We start from the raw sequence: 23966 nt of genomic DNA on the forward strand, positions 1-23966 counted from the left end.
TTAACTGAGAAAGAAGAGTTGATGCCCCAAGAAAGGAGAATTAATGTACCAAAAGTGTAGTGCTGGGGTGTGAGACTGATAAGTAGAGCAAGCCCTCATGAACTGACTTTGTGGTATAGATAAGATGTGGTGCTCTCAAAAAAAACCAAAAAAACCCCAAAAAAACAAAAAAAACCAAACTTGAAAAACTACTGCGTAATCAGATTTTTTTTGATGAAATTTGACTTGAACTGATCATTTTCTGAACTACTGAACTGGTCATTTTCTGCCCTCCAGGTGAAACCTTCAGAAAAGATCATGGTCCATGGTGTGAAATACTATTGAATCTGAGCAGATGAATATGACAGAAGTAGTTTTATGGCATTACTTGCTGTTAAGCTTAGCTGGAATAGCAGTTTTGGGACAGTAGTAAATCTGCAATGGCTGTGTTCTAGACTTTAGGGAGAAGAAAGTATACGTCCTGCATACATTTTTGTAAAAAATGGAAGAAAATAGCACAGCTTGCAGTCCCGTGCAGTTTTAACTGCATTTTAGTGTGAAACTCTCTGTAGTTTACCTCCAGTGACTTGCCAAGTATACGAATAAATATATTGATTTATTAAGTGAAACTGTTATTTAGTTATATTTTTTGAAGTAGCAATGGATTATCACAGGGTGAAGTTTATATTATGCTCACTTTTGAAGGTTCTTTACAGTGAGACAAGGATCAGGTTTCTTTTTGCAAAGTCTTGTGTACTCGGTGTCTCAACTTTAAAAATAAATCCCTATTGATTTGTGAAACCACTTATTTCTAAGGACTTACTGAAAACTATTTTAGAAATGTTTTTTTGCTCAAGTAAATTATCTTTAAACAAAGCATTAAAAATTCCATTAAAACAGCAAAAAAGCCACTAACAAAAGCACTGAATTTGTTATTTTTATATAGTTTGCAGCTCTCTGTTCTTTGGAGATAAGGGAGTTATTGGAGATGGTTCCTACTGCTATCCATTAAAGTATTAATTACAGTGGTCAAGTTTTCGCCTCTAAGCTAATATTTTGTATTACCTTCTAACCTGAATGGCTTGTCACTGTTCATAAGTTAAAGTTAATTGTCTATGCTATGAGTTAAAGCTAGAAACAAAATATGAGAGAGCTGCAAAGACTTAAGCATGGACTTCTTTCTGTGTCCCAGTCAAGAGGCTGAGCGCTTTTGCTGACAGTGGCCCCAGCTGGTAGATACTGTGTGCTAGCACTGTTTCCTGGGAATGTGGCAAAACACATATGTATATCATCTATGACATAAGACATTTTTTTTTAAAGCATTTCATTTATAGCAGATACTGCTTTAATCTTACTGTGGTTGAGTAGCAGCAGTTTACTTTTGTCCAGGGCTTTTTTTGGACCCTTGGAGTGTCAGGGTTGGAAAAAAACTAGTAAGTTGAAAAATGGCAAATAGGAAAACTGAGCTGATTTTTTTTTTTTTGTTTGAGGTGGTATTACAGTGAAAGCTTTTTAAAGCCAAAGCGATACCTACTTTTTTTTCAACATTTTTGCCAAGCAATTGTTTAAAACTTTTTTCAGACACTATTTTTTCATTGTTCTAGTCAAAATGTGAGTTCCACTATTACTTAAAGCTGTGATGGTGTGCTTCACTTAACACACACTTTCTGTGTTTCAGAAACCGAAGTAACAGGGCACACCACAAATATTAGTAATCTTCCTCCTGAAGTAATGCTGACCATTTTCAGTTACCTTAACCCCCAAGAGTTATGTCAGTGTAGTCAAGTAAGCACTGAATGGTCACAGTTGGCTAAAACTGGATCTCTCTGGAAACATCTTTACCCTGTTCGCTGGGCTAGAGGTAAGTTAAATGTAATTCTTCTTTGAAAACATGTCAATTATCAGAATTTCTGAGTTCATAGAATGCTTTAGTGTAGGCTGTCATGTACAATGAACCTGACAGCTGAGCATGCTTCTGGCAAGGATGGTGCACTGAAACTTGGTTAAATATTAAAATCCCCAAAACATATTTCTGTCTTGTAGAATTAGGAAACCAAAAGTTGTCTTTGTGGTAACTCATGAGTAGCGCTTGTATACAAACTGTTTGATTAGTTTTGCTGAGGCTTGTTTGCTTGTATGAGTGCTAACAAGTATATTCACTAATACAACATCTTAATTATGATTTAAGAATTTAAGGGGTTTTGAATTATAAGTGCTGCTGTTACATCTACATCGGTAGTATTTTTATTTCATTAGGTTACTAGGTAGAAATAAGATATATCTATCTTTGTTAGTTCCAGACTAGTATGCTCTCCTCTGAGAGGTCTGTTTCATGACTCAGATATAACTGCAGAATGGAAGTTTAAAACAAATGTAATTCTAACACTTCCTCACAATCTGTTCTTTTTATATTCAGACTTCAAAGAAAACAGTATGAATGTTATTTTTAGTATTGATTCTTTAGATTTATTACTTCAGTAACTTCTACTGCAGTAAGGACTAAAAGTTTTTTTAATAAATTCTGTTCATCAAAATCTCTTGTTAATTAATATTTCCTATTGAGAAGTGTAAGTGTCAAATAGACAAAATACTATGTATTCTAATGAGGCCAGTTACAAGTTGTCAGAGTATATTTGTAACTTTAAATATTTGTAGTTGTCCATATTTAGGTGAGTATTAAACGGTCACTAGACTATGGCACTGCAGGCTTTGCAATTGCCGCTGTGTCAGTGTACTTGTGTAAAAAGGAGACCATCTGTGCTGTTTAAGCTATATTTTATGTGCCTTCATAAAGTTTTAAGAGAGAAAGCTAACAATACATAACTTAAATTTTGAGATACATAAAGGCTAAGAACTTATTTCTGGCCAGACCAAAAATGGTTTCTGAGGTCTGTACCATGGTTTCTGAAGTCTGTACCAGGCAGAGAGGAATTAAATCACTCTTAGGTCTGAATTAATTTTTTTTGGTTGGATAAATCTTACTGAAAATAATAGATTGGTCCCTGAGCTGGAAAAGACTGAGTGGAGAGGAGGGTTTTCAGAGTTTAAACTGTTAAATTTTCATCTAAAACCTAGGTGTCTTGATAATTCAGTGCTACGCAAAAAAAGATAATTGGCAACTGCTTAAAATGACTTATTCCTAAATCTGTTTTTGGCACAACAGAAAGCTAGTCTCATGATATAGTGTCTATACAACTACAGTTATTTGTGCAGAAGTACTCTAAACTGGGTGGAAGCTTCTCAAATAGGATTTACTGCCAGAAGGGAAATTTTAAACTTTTTTTTTCCCCAATATAGAGAAGGCTTCCCATGCTTTTTATATATTAGAAAGATGAGTTAAGGATGAGGAATGTTACTGAAACCTTCTGCTTCAGTTGTTTGACAGTCAGTTAGGATTTCATTATCTCTGTGGTGCTCATGTAAGAAACCATGTTCCTTTTGGTACCATTCAACAGGGGTTGCTCTTGCTTTGGGGACAGCAGGATCCCCCACTAATGAGACAGTAAGACAAGCTGTATTTGTCAAGCATGGCTGTGCTGAGGAAGGCAGCAGACCTGCTTATACCAAGCCCAAAACTGCAATATACCCAGATTAGAAGTAGATTATGCCAGTGCTATAACCCCTGGGGAGAGAAGGTACCCTACAAGCTAAAACAGTGTAGCTGTTGCTGATATTCATGTTCATCCAGATGATCTAAAAAATTGTTTATTGATTAGTGTCATTTGTATGTTGTTATCGAGTACTGGATAGCTGTTTAAGTAGGCTACTTCTGGAACTTGGTTTTCTTGATCCTGGAGTTGTCATGTGCGATGACTAAAACCAGGCTAATAAAATACATGCTGGTTGACTGTATATTTGTGAGATTCCAGAGGAACACAGGAATGTCTTAAACCAACTGGTTATACTAAAAGTTGATGGTTAATATATCTAACAGAAAGAACTTTAGCACCTACACAGTCTAAATATTCCATAATTGTTTCTGTTATTTTTGCAATCATATTGGTCCCTACCAAGAAAATAAGGACAACAAGCATGTCTCAGGATAGCATAGTAGGCTGTGAGTTCTGTAACAGTACTGAAACCGTGCCTTCTTTTGAAGCCTTAAGAAATAGCTCAAAAAAGAATTATGTCAAGGTTCAATCCAACCTTAGTTGAGATAAATGCAAAATTAATTTATATCTTTAGGTGAAGTCACAGTACGCTGAGAAGTTTATCATTGCTATTTTCTGAAGTGATGAGAAGTTTGTATTAATGTCTTTTTTTCTTTTTGTTTCCCTTTCCTTTTTTTGTGTGTGGGGGTGAGTAGGTGATTGGTATAGTGGTCCTGCAGCCGATCTTGAGACAGAACCTGATGAGGAATGGGTGAAAAATAGAAAAGATGAAAGTCGTGCTTTCCAGGAATGGGATGAAGATGCTGACATAGATGAATCTGGTAGGTAAACCTGGTTTTGTTGATTTTTTTTTTTTCATGAAGGTGACATATCTGTAAGAAATAAATGTATAAAATGGAGTCTTTTTGTAAAATCGGTTTAAAATACAGATTTTTTTATAGTTGATTCTAATACATTAAAATAATAACAAATGCAATAATACTTATGTTCAGTCTAGGTTAAATGCTTATTAAGCCAAGCCTTATACAGTAAGAAAGAACTTGTGAAGTTTTGTCTAGTGACTGCTTAAGGTTCCTTAAAGGAGCATTCTTGTTCCTTATCTTCATCTCATCCTGACTCCCAGCTGGGTGGACAAAAAAGGGGAATGGTGTGGGGCATGGGAGAAGCAGGCAGCTGGTTTTAATGAGCTGAATTAATTCATCTAGGAGAGAGCAAACATGAGTGTAGGTAGAAGAAGGGCTATGGGGATGTTTCTGGAGTTAGGAAGGCGGTAAAATATGGGCTTCATCTCTTCAGGAAGTTTGGATGAATCATTTTGCATCCTAACGCATTCTAGGCTTAATTTAAAACTTGTCTTAAGCTGTTATATCGCAGGATACAAAATGCTCAGTGAGATAGTATTTCCATGTTTACAGCAAGTTGGTGGAATCAGCTGCCCCAGAGACCCCTGAGCAGTACATCATCTGTAGTATATTTTTTTCCAACTTCTTTAATGATCATTTTCTGTTAAGACTCTTACTGTTTTTGTTAAACTCTTCAGGACTGTCAGAAAGGCAAGCAGATAGTTTTTAAAGATGAGACTTAAGTAGCATGTTGAGCTAGAGTTCAGCAAAAGTTTGATGTAAGGTACTTTCTGAAAGCTTGTTAAGCTTTCCTTAGTTCCCCAATAACTTGTTTGATGTAAGATGACAGTGTGAATTCCAAATGACTCAAAGCATATTTTAAGTCTTTCTCTTTGGTGTTGTTTTGCAGAAGAAGCAGCTGAAGATTCACTTGCTATTAATGTAGCACAAATGGAAAAACGTTTACTTCATGGCTTAATTCATAATGTCCTCCCGCATGTAGGTTCCTCAGTGAAGACATTAGTATTGGCCTACAGTTCTGCAGTGTCTAGCAAAATGGTGTGTAATTTGAAACTGGTATTTAATAATTGTAGCTACGCAGCCTCTAATTAATAACTGATGTGCCCGAGTTTAAAACACTTGGGTAGTGAAAATGAGTTGCAACTCAAGACAATGTTAATTCATATGTTGTCTCTTGACACTGTATGCAACCTTATTGCCTTGTGTCTTTACTGATTATTTTCCTTTCCTTTTCCAGGTTAGACAGATCTTGGAGCTTTGCCCGAACTTGGAATATTTGGATCTCACTCAAACTGATATTTCAGATTCTGCATTTGAAAGGTTAGATAATGGTTGTTTCCTCTAAAAAAAAAAAAAATAAAATCCAGATTTTTGAGGGGGAGAAACATTCAAACATGTCTTAGTCCATTGGCGATAGAGAGAGAAATACAGAAATTACACTCAGGTTTCACACTAAGTAAGAACTAAACCAGAGTAACAAATCAATGAAATAACAAGTGAAGCATGTAACTTTATAACGGCCACTTAAAATGGCCTATCTTCACTATTGGATATGTATTACTTATCAATAACAGTAATTGTATTTTGTTCTACTGTTAACAACTCGAAATTGTCCATAGATTGGTTTTTTTGGTAGTCAGTCAGTTAGGGTAGTTCTTGGTCTGATAAAGCTGGCAGTGTTTGAAATGCTGCTATTTAAGACACTGATCGAATGCTGGGCAAAGCTCTAAGGCTTAGGTGTACTAACTGTGGATTCCTAAGTTTCACTGAAGCGTGCAGAAATTTCACTGATGTCAGTGGGATGGTGCATGGATGGAGAGCCGGCACCAATGGGTCTTAGCGTGATACTGAAACTCAGCGGCTATTTCAGTGCTCAACACATTCGTCATATAATGCTCTCAAGTTTTATATGTTAACAACACAGAATATTTTACCAGCATGGACGCTGGTAACAGCACTGCAGCTTGTGCAAGAAGTTTTACTTGAACTAAAAGCCTTACAGAATTTCTGTGGCTCAGAAATCAATCTTTGTGAGCTTCTGTCAATCTCTAGATGTTGTGGTTTTGGCCAAATAGGCCAATGGCTGATGACAGATGTTCCCCCCCCCCCCATCTTGTACATGGAGAGGAGGTGGAGAGATAACGACATTTACGAGTTTAGAAGAAACTAAATTACTTTCATGAAATATTAATAATAAAATAAAAAGGAAAATAATGAAATAGATACAGTATATACAAAACCGTATTAAGCTCCCAGGATGACATCACCGACAGGCACTGGGGAAGTCCCAGACTGGATTCAGCAGTGGGTGGGAACTTGATTCCACAGATGGAGTCAGGGACACACGGATCGGGATCAAAGGCAGGTGAACCGGCAGGGTCCTCCTTGGACGTAAGCCACTGAAGGAACAGAGTTGACCCTTTGATCCCTCGGCTTTTATAGCGAGCATGGGGCAGATGGGATGGAATACCCCTGTTGGTCAATTTTGGGTCACCTGTCCTGTGCACTCCTCCCTGCAGGTGGGACCTCTCTATGCTTTTCCGCTTCCGACCCTCCAATGGGGCAAATAACGATATTAGCTGACCATGGCTGTTATTGCAATAAGTTTAAGTAAGAGCCTCTCTGCATACCATTGCTTGGCACAAACTCTCTTATCACTCTGAAGGAACCCTTTTAGACACAACATGCTGTTAATTTCAGAGAGTTAGAAGAGGCCTAGCTAGGAAATAAAATTACTGAACAGAAAACTGGTTCTGTTTTACCTCAGACCAGGACACTAGAGAAACTTACATTATTCCTGCTCCTCATGTATCTATATTTCCAACACAGAATTTTGTAACTGACAAAATGAGTTTGGCTTGCTGTAAATAGAAGTAATCATTTATGGACAGTAAATGATAGTTAACATAAACTGTGGATAGATAGGTAGAAGTCACTTAAATCAGCTGTATACTTCTATAGCTAATAATGTCACAATATTACTGTATATCACATTTCTATTTCAGTTGAAAAAGATAAGACTGAAGGGGTGAGACTTTGTTAATATGAAAAAGTCAAATTTCATTACTATCTCTAATCCTAATCGTTTTTGTGGAATAATTAATACTGTACACAGAATATGTTTCAGGAATCCAGCTATTCTTTCTGAAAGAAATGGGAAATGACAGAAGGGCGTATGGTCTAAGTACACTGATATTTCAATATGTATAAACAGCCAAGCTTGAGAAACTCAAATAATAGAAATTCCAACTGTTAAAATACTTTGAACATTACATCTGAGAAGTATTTTTTTCTTTGAGGGGGGGTAAAACTTGCTAGTTCAGTAAGTTCTGTTTTTTTTCAGCTTTCTGAGAAGTTCACTGTCTAGTCTACAATGTCTAGTAACTTAGATGCCTCTGGGTAATTGTGTTATGCACAACAGAAGCTGCTTTTTGAAATTTGTGTCACATGTATTTGGTGTTTGCAGTCTGATCTACTATTTAAAAATGTGTTCAATATATGGCAAATTTGAACCTCTTAAGTCTCAGTACATGGAAAAATACAGGTTGTTACTGATTCCTGATTCATTTCATGTTTCTTTAGACATAATTTTTCTAGGAATATATACAGCACTTGGAGTATCCAATCTAACCTGTCTAGGATATTGTCTTTAAATATTCAGTGAATATAAGTATTTTATTTATGAAATGTTCTTTTCCATATTTAGCCTTAACAACTGTTTCTGAACAAAAACTTAAAACAGAAACACTTTTTTCCCTCATTTCAGTTGGTCTTCAGTTGGTTGTTGTCAAAATCTCCGCCACCTTGATCTGTCTGGATGTGAAAAAATCACAGATGTGGCTATAGAGAGGATTTCCAGAGCTCTGGGTATCATATCCACTCACCATAACAGAGGTATCCTGAAAAGCTGCAGAAACAGGAATGCTAAGACTTTGTGGAAAAACAGAGAGATTACTCTGCAGTCCAACAAGAAGTATAATTGTTTGCATGAAATCAACAATGAAAACCTCATTGAGGGAGGAGATAGTGAGCAGCATTGGACTAAACCTGATGGCTCAGAAAACTTCAGTTCTGCTTATGTGTGGATGTTAGATGCAGATGATTTAGCTGACATTGAAGATGCTGCGGAGTGGCGACACAGAAATGTTGAAGGATTTTGTCTTATGGAACCAACATCCCATATTAATTGTTCTGCATCTTGCTACAGTAGAGACATTTATGGATTAAGGACTAGAGGGTGGCAGCAGCACTGTGCTTCTACAGACTTGATTTACTGCGGTCACTCATTTTGTTGTGCTGGGACAGCACTAAGAACTATTCGAGCACTTCCAGAGTCCTCTGCACTGTGTAAAAAACCAACAAGGACTAAGCAGTCAGAGAAAAAAGACTCAGCGTACTCTGGGAGTGAAAAAACAGATGAAGAGACTGCACGAGTTCTTCAGTTTCTCAGTCTGTCTGGATGTTACCAGATCACAGACCGTGCTCTCAGGTGAGGAGACATTTTTGAGCTATTTTACTGCAGTACCTTTTTTCTAATTTTATTTCTTGGGTCATTCTGGGGTGAATCTGCCTAGTTTCAGTAGAAACATTTTAATTGAAGAAACTCTGGTAAGTTTTAAGTGATCTTTGCCTCTTAAAATATTTATAATACCAGACTTGAAAACTTTTTCCAGCTTTTTCTTTGGGGATTTAAAGAAAATAAAATCATTTAAATGTATTCTCTGAAGTCAGGTATTTTTGTGAATTTGTTGTTCTAGGCAGATTTCTTCTTAGGAAATTGTGTTGATTCACTGATTATTTTTTTCATTAGGCCTGTCAGTACACTTGAAACTTCATAAAACTGGAGTAATGTCTCCTTTAACCTGTCTGGGTAATGACATAACTTATGGACAGGCTGGATCGATGGGCCGAGGCCAACTGTGTGAGGTTCAACAAAGTGAAGTGTTGGCTCCTGCGCTTAAATCACAACAGTCTCATGCAGTGCTACAGGCTTGGGGGGAAGAGTGGCAGGAGAGCTGCCTGGCAGAAAAGGACCTGGGGGTGTTGGTTGACAGCTGGATGAATATGAGCCAGCAGTGTGGTCAGGTGGCCAAGAAGGCCAACAGCATCCTGGCCTGTATCAGAAATAGTGTGGTGAGCAGGACTAGGGAAGTGATTGTCCCCCTGTACTCATTGCTGGTGAGGCCCCACCTTGAGTACTGTGTCCAGTTTTGGGCCCCTCATGACAAGAAAGACATTGAGGTGCCGGAGCATGTCCAGAGAAGAACAATGAACTTGGTGAAGGGTCTAGAGAACAAGTCTTATGAGGAGTGGCTGAAGGAACTGAGTTTGGAGAAAAGGAGGCTGAGGGAAGACCTTGTTGCTCTTTACAACTACCTGAAAGGAGGTTGTAGTGAGGTGGGGATTGGTCTCTTCTCCCATGTAACAAGTGATAAGACGAGAGGAAATGGCCTCAAGTTGCACTAGGGGAGGTTTAAGTTGGATATTAGGAAAAATGCCTTCACTGAAAGGGTTATCAAGCATTGGACCAGGCTGCCTAGGGAAGTGGTTGACTCACCATCCCTGGAAGTATTTAAAAGACATATAGATGTGGTACTTAGGGAAGTGGTTTGGTGGTGGACTTGGCAGCGTTCAGGTAATGGTCGGACTTGATGATCCTAAGGGTCTTTTCCAGCCTAAATGAGTCTATGGTAATTTTCTATGTGCAGAATATCATGTTAAATATGACTTCATATAACAGTTAGAGGTGGGAAAAATAGTTGAGCATTGAGATGGCTTCGAGATTGCAAAATTACCTGTGTGTGATATTTTCCACTGATATTTTGTATTGTGTCAAAAAAAGTATTAATTGCTTCATAATGAAAATGGGATGAGGCTGAGGTGTGCTGCAGCACTTAGGGCTAATTAAAGCCTCATGTAATGGGAAGACTTCAAGCCTACCTCTATTGTGTGCTGTACTCAACTGTGAAATAGTGTGAGGCGCTGCTGGCATTGATCTGTTTCTCCAGAGACTTTGTCCCCATTTGATGTTCAGAAGTACCAGCTGTTCAAATGTCTCCCATGGCGGTTGTTCTGATGCTTATTCTTTCACTCAGAGTAAGCTTCAGATAGCTGTGCTTTCTGTTTGGGCTTGTTGCTGGAGTGGGCTAGTACTGCTGAGTTTCGTGTGGTGCCGATTAGGTCATGCTGTGTGTAGTTTGCATGTTACTGGTCTGTTTTGTCATGACTCGGTAATCTAGGACCAAAGGGAGATTTGGTTACTGAGTCATGGGAAGGGTTTAGTTGTGCTGGTTTCCCATTGGTGCTTTTTGGATAAAAGGCAGTATTTAAGAGCTGAGAGCGTGCTGCAACGCATACTTCTTGCACTCACTGGAATAGTTTTGAGTTCCTGATGAAGGAGACTGAAACCTTGTAGTAGAAACACATGCCAGTGCATTTCATAGAAAAGTTGTTAAGTGATAGCTGGTTTTGTGGTCGACAGTTCTACTTCTGCCTGCTGACAGGACAAAGTTGCTCTGAAGGCATTTTCAGTTTTATGTTGTGACTTGAATCTGCAGTGTAGTGATTCAAGCCTGGTGGTTTTTTCAGGTGGGTGAGCTTGCTTGTGATTGAACTTGGGCTGGCTGTCTTGTGAGCTTGCAGAGAAGCAAGCAGCCAAATGCAGAGCGATTACTCAGGTGTGGTACATCCATGAGGCTGTTGCATCAGCAGCCAAAGTCTCTTGCACTCAGAGGAAAAACAGAGAATTCCACTCAAATAATAAGGTGGTATGTTGTCAGAGGGAAGCTCCGCTGTCAGCCCTATGCAAATGCAAATTTGGATTCCAAAATAATTTTAATTAAAAAAAAAAAATACAAGACACTCAAACTTTCAGAAGCATAATGCACCAAAATTGAGTGTGTCATGTTTTAAGGATGGGTTGAGGAATATACATCACCTTGGAAGAGTTGCCAAAATCAGTGTGGTTTGGAGAAGAATGTCTTGGTAGTTCTTTGAAATACTTGGTCATCTCTGGATTTGTTTATAAACAAAGTGATTTACCATTAATTCTTCAGAAGGAATTGTTAGTTTCTTGCAGATATGTTCATTTTTCAGGTCTGTTAACACGGCTTCAGGGGTGATCCCCTTTACAGAGTATCAAACTGACAGATTTAAAACTACATGGTTTATTAGAAGTGTGAGGGCTTTATTACAAGACGCAATTAAGTTGTGACTTGGCGACATAGTGGAGTACTTGTCAGTCTAGAGTTGTGCAGGTTCTTACCACTTGTATTCTGTCTGTTAACAGGGCATTGACTCTGGGAGGAGGACTGCCGCATTTGGAACACCTTAACCTCTCGGGTTGTCTCACTGTAACTGGTGCAGGCCTGCAGGATTTAGTTTCTGCATGCCCTTCTCTGAACGATGAACACTTTTACTACTGTGACAACATTAACGGTAACGTTTTTTTATGAAGATGTGGTGTTTTTCTGGGGAGTGATGCTTGGTTTAAGGACACATTTAAAACAAAACAAAAAGAACCACCAGTACCCCACTTCTTTTTTTCTTGTTTCACAGATTAATTATGAAGTGACAACTGTTAAGTCAGTTTTTCCACACTTGTTCTTTTGGGTATTTTTGCTTGATGGTAATATTACCTAGGAAAGCATTTTTAGTCCATGTATCTCATAATTTAGCATAAATAATAGGGGCTAGAAAGTATGTCTCCATATAGCTAATACGCACTTGCCCTCTCCATATTTTCCCTGTAAACCATGTAGTTTTATGTTTCTTTATGGTCGTAACTTCAGACAGAGGTTTCATTAGATGGGTACTAAAGCAGTGATTTTTAGGGAAGCAATGACACGTGTTTTGCCATGCAAACCTCCCATATTGCAGTAGTTTTGGTATAAGATATTTTTCTTCCTACCATCATGTGTCCTTATGGAAAATGTAATTTAGTTTTTCTGGTTTTGCTTGAGTCAGTAATTTAGGAATGGATCTAAGCTGGGAAAGGATCTGGATAAATGCATAAAATATGTTTATGGTACAAGTCTTCTCAGTGTTTACCACACTGGAATTCAGTTTATTATGTTAGGTCCAGTAAGCATTCATAGCATTAGAGGTGGGGACCATGGTGTGACTTGTATTCCATGTGTGAGTTTAAAACAGGTAAGTGCAACAGAAAGGAAGGGAAATGGAGGATAATAACTGAGTTCACAGGTTTATAAGAGCTAATTGTGTGTAAAAACAAAATTATATTCCCTGGTAGATGGTGTCCAGCTCAGTAATTTGCGTCCATATTGAGATGCAGCCATGGCAGGGGTACAGGATGCTGGAGCTTTGGTACTGCAAGTAAATCCGTACTGACATTTGGGTCTTCGGTCCACTGATTGATAGAAGGTGATACACTGGAATTGGATTCTAATACTAGAAGTGAAAGTATTAAATCATATTTTGCTTCCACAATTTTTGCACTACTTCATACACTTTCTTGCACTGACTGCTGTTTTCTTTAAATTGAGACCGCTTTTTGTAACTTCTATTCTATACAGACCACAGCTGCTAAAAATCTAGCATTTCAATCTGAAAATTTTAAGGTTCCTTTTTTAAAATCCTTCACTGACTCTCCTTATGTTATGTTGAGGTTAAAGTTGTCTTTAAAGACAAGTTAAAAGCTTTTACAGCTGATCCCTTACTATTTTTTCCTCTGTTTTCACTTCTGTCAGTGATACCAGACTTGATGTTCTGGTTTGCCTTCAGACATTTCTGTTTCTTTCCTTGTCCCTAAAATACACACTATGTTGTCTTTGTATTAGTTTACAAAGCCAGAATCTCTTGTGTGAGTCTATCACTTTAAAGCTTGGCTATTCCATACTGTGCTCAAGAAATTATTTATATTTAAACCAAATACTTTTTTGGAATTATTCTGTAAAGTTGTCCTGATCCTTTTCCTGTTTATTTCCTTCCTCTCGCCGCCTGCTGGAAGCTGTGAGCCTGTAAGCTCTGCTTGGTTCTGTAAAGCATCGTGCAGGCGTTTGGATGAACAGTTACTCCTGTAGAGAGAAATCAACAGGAGAGTGAGGCTGTAATGGTCTGGCTTCTCACATCTATTGAGAAATAGGAGCATCTGAGAAGTTTGTTGCTGTTTTCTTTAAGAAGGAAGTAGATAAAAACTTACAGCGGTGTCCTAGCAAAATTCTGAAATGGGAAATAACCTTTTATAATTGAATCCCCTGCAGTTTTATCTGGCGGCTGTTCTTCGTGTTTTCACTCAAACTTCATTGTGATAGGGCTGTTCAGTGTGAAACTAATGCCTCATTCCACTCTGTGGGCAGCGGGATTTCTGTGACAGCTTGAACTATTTCTGTATCATTTGGTATTTCTAAAGTAACTGTAGGGAAAGCAATAGCTGTCTCATTTAAATCAGTCCCTATCTGAAGCAGTTTATGTTTGTTTGCACGTATGTAGATTGTATTATTAACTGCTAACACAAAGATCACTGGTCTGTCAGCATGTAGAGAATAATTTCGTCATTTTCTTTGCCCACCAGCTTATCAGGGATTGTTTTCGGGGAAGGAGATATGTTCTGGGATCATGTTGGAAAACCCGTCAGTCTTGCAGAACAAAAATTGGAGCCAACAGCATGGAATTTAGCCATCTTTGAATAATAAAGATACCATTTTGTTGTCTGTTGACACATAAGGGCTTTACTTTCACCTACAGCCTATTCTCAGTTGTAGTATTTTTTTTTTTACTATGAACACTGAGCCTAACAGGGGCCCTTACACACAGCTTCATGGGATTGTCTCTGTTGGAGGGTTTGCTGGACTTGTTTGGTAGGCATGTTTGCAATTTTCAGATTTGCATTGCAAGTGCTGGTCTAACTATAGCTGCTCTACCTTTGTAGGAGACTAAAACTAAACTGGTAGAGCTTCTGCTGTTAAGTAGACTCAGTTGTGCTGTTGCACAGCAGTGATGTCATGCATTTGTGAGCAGAAACTATGAATTTGTGCACAACTCCAAATTTATTTCCTGTTTGTTTACTGTTAGTATGACTTCGGTTCTTGGTTTGCCTACTGCTGTTTAGGATCTTTACCTCTGTTTTTCTCAACACTGGAAACTTAAATATAACCCTCAGCTGCAGCTGAAACCAAATCTGTCAGTATACACACCCCTTCTAGTTGCTGATTGTGTTTAATGTCTAAAACATGTTTGATTGTAAATCACACTGAACTCAATTAGAAGAATTTAATGTTTGAGTTACTTCTTACCACTTAAAGTTTATAGTTCCCCATAGGCTGTGTTCAGGCTCCTTACAGTGTTCTCAGTTTTACAGCCTGGAGTGCCATCAGCTTCAGGATTAGAAGAGTGGGGCTCCCTAATTTTTGCAGCAGTAGCTGTTTGCAGCTTTTTTTAGCACGATTCAGTTCCTAAAGTTTTTAAATGATGTAGTCCTTGGGTGCTGTAATTAAAGAAATAGGGCATTAATGAAATGAAGTTGTGGTGATTCTGATGATTCATTCTTTTCTTCTGGCATTTAGAAATTCCTTGGTCATAGTTTGATCTGTCTTCCAGCATTGGATCCAAGACTTTGCAATATCTGTTAAGATTTACGGACTCCTGTGTGCAGATTTATGTGGGAACGCATTGTTGTTAGACTTCAAGAGTTCGGTCTCTCTTTAAGTTCTACAGATAACCAAGGTGCTCTCATAAAGGTCTGTAAGTGGAACTTTACCAAAGGTTGATAGAGAGTAGCACTTAGTAAACTCAGATTTGAGTTTATTATTGCCTTTATATATTTTCTTAAAAGCTAATGCTTAATTTGAGCACTCTTTCGGTAGTTCCCCTGTATTGTTTTACTTTGGCTACCTTACCATCAAGTACAGTATGCAGTGTTGATGGAGCCTCTCGCTGGTGGTGGCTGTGAAAAAGAACCGCCTTTCCTTCCCTCCTTTGTGTTCCTCCAAGCTCATTCTTGCTGCCTTCCTGTGGCCAGCATTAGTCTTTGTGTGGCTACTTGGTAAACTGAATCAAGAACTGGGGTAGCCAAAAGCCTTTTTCTTTTTATTTTTCTTTTTTCCTTCTTCCTAGATAGGTCAGGGATCCATCTTGCTGTAGACCTCATGAATGTTTCTGCTGCTGCAGGCAAGAGCTAGAACAGATGTCTGAAGGGATGTGGTGGTGGCAGCCAGTTGTCCTGGCTGGAGTGGCTTTTCTTATCATGGTCTGGGTTGTCACGTATTCTTTGTGAAATGCCTAACTTCTTTCTAGGAAATTTTAACTAATTTTTGTTTCACTAGTACACGTAACAAAATGAAGTAATCAAATAGGTATGCTCCTTTCTTGCATTGCAGTGTGTCTTTATATGTAGTTTATTTGAAAACACTGAGAGCTTTTCATCATGAGTAAGCAGACCTCTGTTCTGGGTCACCTGAAGCATGTGAGTAATCAGACGTGCATGTAAAGAGCATTATAATAATCCAGTTTAGTGGTAACTCAGCCAGTAACGTAGACAGTGGCAGGTTAGATGAGAATCTGATTAACTTTGCTCTCCCGGGTGAACCAGCCCAAAATACATTTAATTTAGGCACTGCACTGCTAGCACTCGTTAATTCTTCACAGTTTGTAGAAAAAGAGGGACCCTTCTGAAAGTGATTCAGCCCCACTGTGAGATCTGAAATGCCCATCTTGCTGGACAATATAAAAGGACCTGTATATGGCTACCATATTGCTTAACCTGCTGAATCGGTGAGGTGAGATGAATTGGAGACCTTGTATATACAGTCCAAAGAAAACAGGAGAGTGTGTTTTTTGGCAAGGTTAAAGAGGCTGTTTGAACTTAAACAGGGGTAGTTTGAAAACAAAGTCCAGTCCAAATGAAGTCAGTAGCAAAGAATGGGGAAATCTGAGGTTAGGAAGCTGAAGAGGTGTAGCCAAAGGTCAGTTGTAGTAAACAAAGCTAGGGAAGCAAAAACAGTCTCTGTGGCTATCAAAAGCAAAGGCATTTCAGTTGTGCTATTCGTATCAAATACAAAAAAAGAACAAGCTAAGGAGGGCTAGGGCTTTTATAGAGGAGATAAATGACCTGTGATGGAGGAGATCAATTGCTATGTCAAAACATAAATTAAACGAGCTGTAACTGAATAGCCTTACTGTTAAAACTACCATTAATGACACTTACTACCGTGTTGTAATAACAGCATAAAATACCCTCCAAATTATGGGAATTACCTGTATGTGTTAAGAAAGAACAGAGTGGCAGATTTCAGGAAATGTGGTTTGAACTCTGAATATTTAATTTCATGAGAATTCTTTATCTGAGGCTATAAAGGGTGTGATAAAGTTAGTGATGGTGTGAGGATTAGACATGGGACAAGAAATGCAGCATAGGAAGAAGGGTGAATTTTCACTGTGGTGTGCTTAATGGCATTTGTAATTCAGTGCCTAACAAATTAGGAAACGAACCTATAAACTTTTCAGATGATGCAGTTTACTTATCTCAAAAACTTAGAAACTTCTAAGTTGTTTTAAGACTGGTTTAAATTTTAAAAACTGAAAGCTAATTAAAAGATAGGAAGAAAGAACAGGGCTTAATGGTCCCTGTTCAGGATGGACAGGAATCTGGGAGGTGACATCTCTCTCCCCATTCCCCCTTCCCCAAGACTTCTGTGCCTGATCAGTCTTACCCAGCATTTCTGTTGCTGCTGTGGTGTAAGAAATGCAGACAGCGATTTCCAAGTTTTTGAGTTGTACTGAACTGCCTCAAGTAAGGATACCGGTGCTGAAGATTTCCAGAAGGACTTCTTACGAGCTTCCCGTATAGCTGTATGTATGGTTATATGTCTGGGTGGTTGGGAATAATCAAACTTTGATTGCATGAAACTGAATTCAGAGCTGGCAGTTGCAACGTGGAGACGATGATTTCAGAGAGCTGTTGGTGCTAATTCTGAGATCTTTCCTGTTTGCAGCAGCAGCCAAAAAAGCCACCAGTGTTATGCGGCATCAGGGCGTTGGGAACAAGATAGTGTGCTGCATGGTCCTGGAAGCCTTGGGGCACTCACATGTGGAGTACTGCATGCGGTTTTGGTCTCCCCATCTTGAGGAGTGTATGTGATGGAGTTACAGAAGATACAGAAGAGGCCTACTAAAAAGAGTTAGGGAACTGAGCGGCTGTCTTGCAAGGAGACACTCAAAAGGCTGGAATCTTTCAATATGGGAATGAGAAGGCAGGAAGGGGGATGACTTTCCAGAACTGGGAAGGCAATAGATGAGGTGACTGTGCAACAGTAACTCTCCAAATTCTGCAGTATTATCATTCGGCAACAGTAGATGAAATGGATAGGAGGTTGATTTAAAGCAGACACACAACGTAGCAAACTTCTGGAATTTGGCCCTGTGGGGAATTGTGGAAGCAGTTAGTATCAGCAGGTTAAAATAGAGGTTAAACAAATGCATGCACAATTGAGCCTTAAACAAATAATAAAGAGAATAGACTTTAATGTCCCTACTACAACAGTTAGGGATGCTGGGAAGACACAAAAGGTGTGCACAGTAGGCTTTTATCTCCCTCGGTAACACTTGCTGTTGCCAGTGATGGAGGTAGGGAGGGTTAGATGGACCATTGCTCAGACCTAGAAGGACAGCTTTTCTGTTCCAGTTGTGAGCAAGAGAAGGATGGAAAGCGGTGTCAAAATCCTTCCTTGGGATTGTTGTGGTTCTGTAGGTTTTGTCAACAAGCATTTTACTAGAAATGTGACAGTTGCTTTAAAATTACTGCTGCGCTGCTTAGCGGTGGCAATGATGAGGAAGGTCAGCTACGACTTGGGAAATGCTGCCACACAGAACATGCGCTGCTAAACCAGCTATTCAGAAGCACCGACTCTAGCTCGTAAGTGACTTGGAAGATCAAAATTTAGTTCATGTGAATAAAAAGATTTGAAAAGGAAAAAGCTTATTGACAAATGCAAAGTTCACTATTTTGCATACTGTCCTTTGTTATAGCTTCAGGTTTGTTTTATTCAGTCTCATGCATGTTAACTGAATTACTTTGTAGAATATTGCTCATCGGTGTGTGGCATGAAGTAGAAATCTGATTTCCAGACACCTGGTTCTTAGAAATTAATTGAATTATGACTTAAATTACTGTTCAAGGGGAAAAAAGCAAGCCAGACATGGCATGGTGCCCTAGTTCGTTACATGATTTTGCTAGTCTTTTCTGAATATATTAAAGCCACCTTAAATATTCTTTGATTTGTCTCAAACACAAAGCGGGGGGAAATTTGGGTTGTCCTGGTTAGGTCTTTACCAGCTTGTTTTAGTTAACTCAGCGGCCCACTGCCAATTTATGTTGGGTGCCAGAGTTCAGCCAACCTGAATGTAAATGTTTGTGTCTCTAAAGCAGGCTTATGGCTGCAGGAAATAAAATCCTGTAGTAATAAACTTAATAGTTTCTTATCTCATGATCACTGTAACATTTCAAATTAAAGGGATAACAGTAAGCGAAGGTAAGTGGAGGTGGGTAGAATTACAGTGTTGGTTTATCCTGTCTGTGCTCCCAACTTTTTCTTTCTTTTTGAATGGCTGGTTTTTAGCCTAATGGCTTCTGAAAACCACAGTGATACTAAAGGTGATTTTCTCTTTAATATTTGAATTTCCAGTCGGAGTATGTGAGGTCTAGCCCACCATGAAGTGTTCATGAAGGAACAAAAAACCTTCCAGACTAAAAAAACCCAAACTGTTCCATTACAGTAGAAAGACTTTTGGAGATCACGGTTTCTTTGGTAATGCCATGAAGTCGTCATCTGAATTTGAAAAATGGGAGTTAAATATGGATTGTGAAAGTATACCTCATTTTGAAAGCTAGCTGTGAGAGCTGGCTTAAACTGCATTTAGTGTTGCTCATCATACGTCTGTCTCATTTTTGAATGTGTTATCTTCATGGCACTAAGCTATCAGAGCAAAAATCTCTTGAAAAATAACTGTTCCAATCGAGGTTTTTATACTACAATAGTACTGACAGTGCTTCAGGCTTCACAGTGCTGAAGGAAGTTTAGTCTACTAAAAAAAAGATATATTCTGAATTACCAGGTTATGAGAATTCTGCATCTAAATAAATGGCCTTTTCTTCTTTTCACATTTGTTCTGTTTTTGTGCAGGTCCTCATGCTGAAACCGCCAGTGGATGCCAGAATTTGCAGTGTGGTTTTCGGGCCTGCTGCCGCTCTGGCGAATGACCGCTGACTTCTGACCTTTCAGTCTACTTCATTTAGCTGAGCAGGCTTCCTTTCATGCACTTTACTTACAGTTCGCATCTTGTGTTAACAATCCTTGGAGTGAGATTTGTTATACTAGCCTGACCCTGCCCACAACTTCAAAATGTTAATTATGAGTGTACTGTACAGTGTTGTAACAATCTCACAAAATCTCATTTGGTTTGAAGGGTGTTGGGTTTTGTTTTACTTAATTTGGGGAAGATGGGAAAACATTCAGATTATTTTTTTTTAATGCCACTTTCTTCCAAGTTTGGCACTTAAATATACTTTACAGGATTATTTTTGTGTTAAGTGAATGTTTTTTTTTATTTTGAATCCGTAAGTACAATATAAAGCTCTGCAGAGAATTTGAAATGTACTGTCTGCATTTGGGTAACAATTCTACATCTTTAGGAGCCTTGTTTCTTCCCCCTTTCCTCTCATCCTGAAGTCGTTCTTTATATTGCAAAATTAGGGAAATTCCCACCTTCCTTTTGCATTTGGTTTTGTATTTGGGCTTGAAAGACATACTCAAATAAAACATTCCCACCAACAAAAAAGTTATGTAGCGGTTGAATATATATGCTTTTAAGGTGTAATATCTAGGCGTGCCATACCAGTAGGCTGCAGAGACTGGGTGGGTGGGTGCTGTGGTGGTTGCAGAGCTGTGAACCTTGCAGTGTGCGTGGGGGGGTTTGTTTTGGTTTTGTTTCTTCTTTGACTGTGTTAAGATGCATTTTTGAAACAACTTCAAAGGATGTCAGTTCTCATTCACAGGAAATCTGTAGAAGACAATGATACATTTTGCCCATTGCTTTGATTTTCAGAAAGACCCCTCCCTGCACAGTAAGGGACTGGCAGGGAGGAAGAGAATCTCTTGTTGGGCTGAGCGAAACCTGCACTAGGAGGAGACACGAGTAATGTATGAGTCGCGTGTGGGGTGGTCTGGGGAAGAGCCCACCGCAAGAGGAAGTGAGTGTTGTTGCCCATGTTGAGTTGCAGACTGTAATGGGCACCCGCTTGTATGGCTGGCATGGCTGCAGGTGGTTTTTCCCTTGGGCAGAGGAGGGGTAGGTGGCAGCCTTTGTAGAAGGCAGACAGTTGTGGGGTTTTTTTTCCCCCTCCATCCTGCTTTATTTTGAAGACTGACAGTATGTCAAACTAGTAATTTTTACCTGTTTTACTAATTGAATAAATTCTCTTGAGTAGTAGTTATTTAGGACAGCAATCATGGTGGCATATGTAGCTGTCAAGACTCCTGGTGTCTGGGATGTCAGCTTGTGGGCACAGCTGGAGATTAAAATAAACTGCAAGTTTTGATACCATCTTGCTCCCACTAGTACTAAAGAACAGTAAGATAAGAGAAATACAAGTGAATGGAAAGTTTGTGCGCAGTTCATTGTTCATGTTTAACAGCTGAACATGGGCTGGAAGCAGAACGTACAGTGCTCAGTTAGAAGCCTACAGAGGAGGTATAAAAGGACACCATTACTCCAGCAGCTGTTGCTTCAAGGAAGCTGCATTTAATTTACTTTGTTGCCCAAAGGTTAAAGTAGATACGTGGCTATTTGTGCAACGCTGACTGAGGCAAGATGAGAGTAATAGGGTACATGGTGGGCTTTCTTGCATCTGTACTTGTTCCAGAACTTTGTTTCTGAGGCTGGGAAGGTGCAGCTAGAGGTCCTTCTTGCTGCTAGGTGGTTTTCTGTGCAGTTTGGTAGAGACAGAGCTGAGGGATGAATCAGCTGCAGAAAATTCTGTTCACTTACTGTGTTTTTTCTTGACCCTTCTCTGAAGGGGAGTTGGACTAAACTTGTGAGATGTCATCAGTGTTGTTCAGCAAAGCATTGTGTGATGACAGTGTACCTACTCCCTTCTGCCAGAGGTTTCCAAAGGGAACCTGTGGCAACCAGAGGCTCTAAACCAAAGATTTTGTGTCTAGTATTTATTAGATGGACTGAGTCTGGTTTGGAATTAAGCTCAAGAACAATTTCAACTTTGATATGTTCTGGTGAATGTTGTTCCTGTAGGAACGTTGGTCCTACCCACCACTCTCACTTGGAAGAGCTGCATTAGTAAGGTAACTGCATGAAAAGCTATTTATAAAAGCATTAACAGTTAACACCATTACTCACGTACTAAAAATCCAATCTGCTTATTAGTAAACTCCTTTGATAATCTTTTACTAGTGGAACTTGTAGGTAAGGATTTCACACTCAATTTAATCAAACTCCTGTATAAAATGAGTGAGCTTCCACTTAGGTTTTGGTACGAGCCGCATCAAAAGAAGCGTGGCCAGCAGGTCGAGGGAGGTGATTCTCCCCCTCTACTCTGCTGTGGTGACACCTCACCTGCAGTACTGTGTCCAGCTCTGGAGTCCTCAACACAAGAAGGACACGGACCTGTTGGAACAGGTCCAGCGGAGGGTCACGAAGATGATGAGAGGGCTGGAGCACCTCTGCTATGAGGATAGGCTCAGAGAGTCGGGGTTGTTCAGCCTGGAGAAGAGAAGGCTCCGGGGAGACCTTATAGCAGCCTTCCAGTACCTGAAGGAAGGATGGGGAGGGACTCTTTATCAGGGAGTGTAATGATAGGACATGAGGTAACAGCCTCAAACTGAAAGAGGGGAGATCTAGATTAGATATAAGGAAGAAATTCTTTCCTGTGAGGGTGGTGAGACACTGGAACAGGTTTCCCAGGGAGGTTGTGGATGCCCCATCCCTGGAGGTGTTCAAGGCCAGGCTGGATGGGGCTTTGAGCAGCCTGGTCTAGTGGGAGACCAGGGGCAGGGGGGTTGGAACTAGATGATCTTTGAGGTCCCTTCCAACCCAAACCATCCTGTGATTCTGTGTAAATACTTTAACTTTTATGTTAAACATTAAGAAAATGTCACCTTACACCTCTAAATGGTGCTGGCATTATACAGACACAACGTATGAACTAGCAGAAGCAGCAGCCTCTTAAAAGCTGAAATATGGCCTTCACCGATGGCTCTTTGGTGCACAAAACTTATTCATGGGTCTTCATTCTGGAACTCAGGTAGTGGAAAACTGTAACTATTTGTATTGTAACTGAATGACAGTGTCTTTGGAGAGGTAGAAGGTCTGTCGATAAAATAAACTGGCTAGCTAAAAACATAGTTTTCAAGGCAGGGTTCCAGGAACGAAGTTTCACCTGAAAATTAGGTGTCCAAGCTCTACCATTTCACTCTGCGATGTCACTGTATGTGGGCATGTGTAATGCCTTTCAGCATGTCATGACCCACTGGGAGCTATAAAAACTGTATAAAATTGACCTATTAGTACTGGAATTTTAAGCAGTCAGCCTCTTCCTTAGCAGTAATAAGTAGTATCTTTGGTGGTTGGAGGATGAATAAAGCTCATGTGTTTGCAGCTACTAAAAATGAGGTTCTCACTCTATTTTTGAAATAGTTGGGATAGCTCAAATCAGCAGCGTGAGACATCTGTTATATTTACTACATAAGCAAATATACATAAGCTACATTAATCAGATTTCTTGAGGTATTCTGACTACTCTATACTACCTATTTCGAACAAGTGAAGCAACATAAATCCATACAGAGAGAACATTTTGGGGATAAGCATGAATATACACAGCTAGAGCAAATTCAACGTTGCAAACATCAATGGTATGAACTCCTGTGCTGTGTACAGCTTCTATTAAAGGCTTGACTTCAGAGTATGCCATATGAATAGGAAATCCAGAGACCTGGGAGAAAGAAAGAGGAAAAAAACCACATAAGGTAAGAAGAAAAGGTAAAGGCACCTGAATAAATACATAGTTTTAAAAATCTGTTTTACTGTGCGTGTAAACTTATCTTTTCTATTGCTGGCCTGAGGAGATACAAAATGGCCATTTTTATTGCATCTTAATACCACCTCCCTGTTTCATATATTCCAGGCAAACTTTGACATTTTTCCTCTTAAGTTTGGGTTAAGTTCAAAGTGAAGATGAAATCCACTAGAATAAAGTTATATTGTTGAACACCTACAGCATAACTTTGTTGCTTTTCTGCTTTGTAACTGGTTTTAATTCATTGTGTTCTCCTGTCTGCACCGGCTGGGGGGTTGAGGTGGCAAACATTTCTTGCCCATCATACGTTTCAGGTTCAACAGGAACTGAAACCTCAACTCATCTGAAAATTGCCGAAGTTGTGTACAGTGTTGTTACCATGTTTTACATAAAGAACAGAATGCCGTGACCTTTAGAAGGGCCTGGAGGAAGGATGCATAGGTACACCACTGGCTGCAGTGAATGCTT

The 23966-nt window shown here is 39.3% G+C and overlaps 2 protein-coding genes across 8 annotated transcripts in view; one reads left to right on the plus strand and one right to left on the minus strand.

Moving 5' to 3' along the window:
* Window positions 1-20245, plus strand: part of FBXL5 (F-box and leucine rich repeat protein 5) — a 37468-nt gene extending 17223 nt beyond the window's left edge. For 2 of the 5 annotated variants that reach the window (XM_054203809.1, XM_054203811.1), the window contains exons 5-12: window positions 1658-1840; window positions 4286-4411; window positions 5343-5491; window positions 5691-5773; window positions 8220-8942; window positions 11742-11890; window positions 17404-17541; window positions 19591-20245. In XM_054203809.1, coding sequence (XP_054059784.1) covers window positions 1658-1840; window positions 4286-4411; window positions 5343-5491; window positions 5691-5773; window positions 8220-8942; window positions 11742-11890; window positions 17404-17541; window positions 19591-19667 — 1628 coding nt within the window. In that variant the 3' untranslated portion in view covers window positions 19668-20245. Of the gene's footprint in view, window positions 1-1657; window positions 1841-4285; window positions 4412-5342; window positions 5492-5690; window positions 5774-8219; window positions 8943-11741; window positions 11891-17403; window positions 18324-19590 lie in introns of all 5 variants that reach the window. The other 3 variants (XR_008466741.1, XM_054203810.1, XM_054203812.1) reach the window with 3 other exon arrangements.
* LOC128910498 (complement C1q tumor necrosis factor-related protein 7) overlaps window positions 19661-23966 on the minus strand; it is a 129245-nt gene continuing 124939 nt past the window's right edge. For all 3 annotated transcript variants that reach the window (XM_054203803.1, XM_054203804.1, XM_054203802.1), the window contains one exon: window positions 19661-23414. In XM_054203803.1, the coding sequence (XP_054059778.1) occupies window positions 23226-23414 (189 nt within the window). In that variant the 3' untranslated portion in view covers window positions 19661-23225. The remainder of the gene's footprint in view (window positions 23415-23966) is intronic.

The sequence above is a fragment of the Rissa tridactyla genome, chromosome 5 (genome assembly GCF_028500815.1).
Source record: "Rissa tridactyla isolate bRisTri1 chromosome 5, bRisTri1.patW.cur.20221130, whole genome shotgun sequence".
In the NCBI taxonomy this organism is placed as follows: domain Eukaryota; kingdom Metazoa; phylum Chordata; class Aves; order Charadriiformes; family Laridae; genus Rissa; species Rissa tridactyla.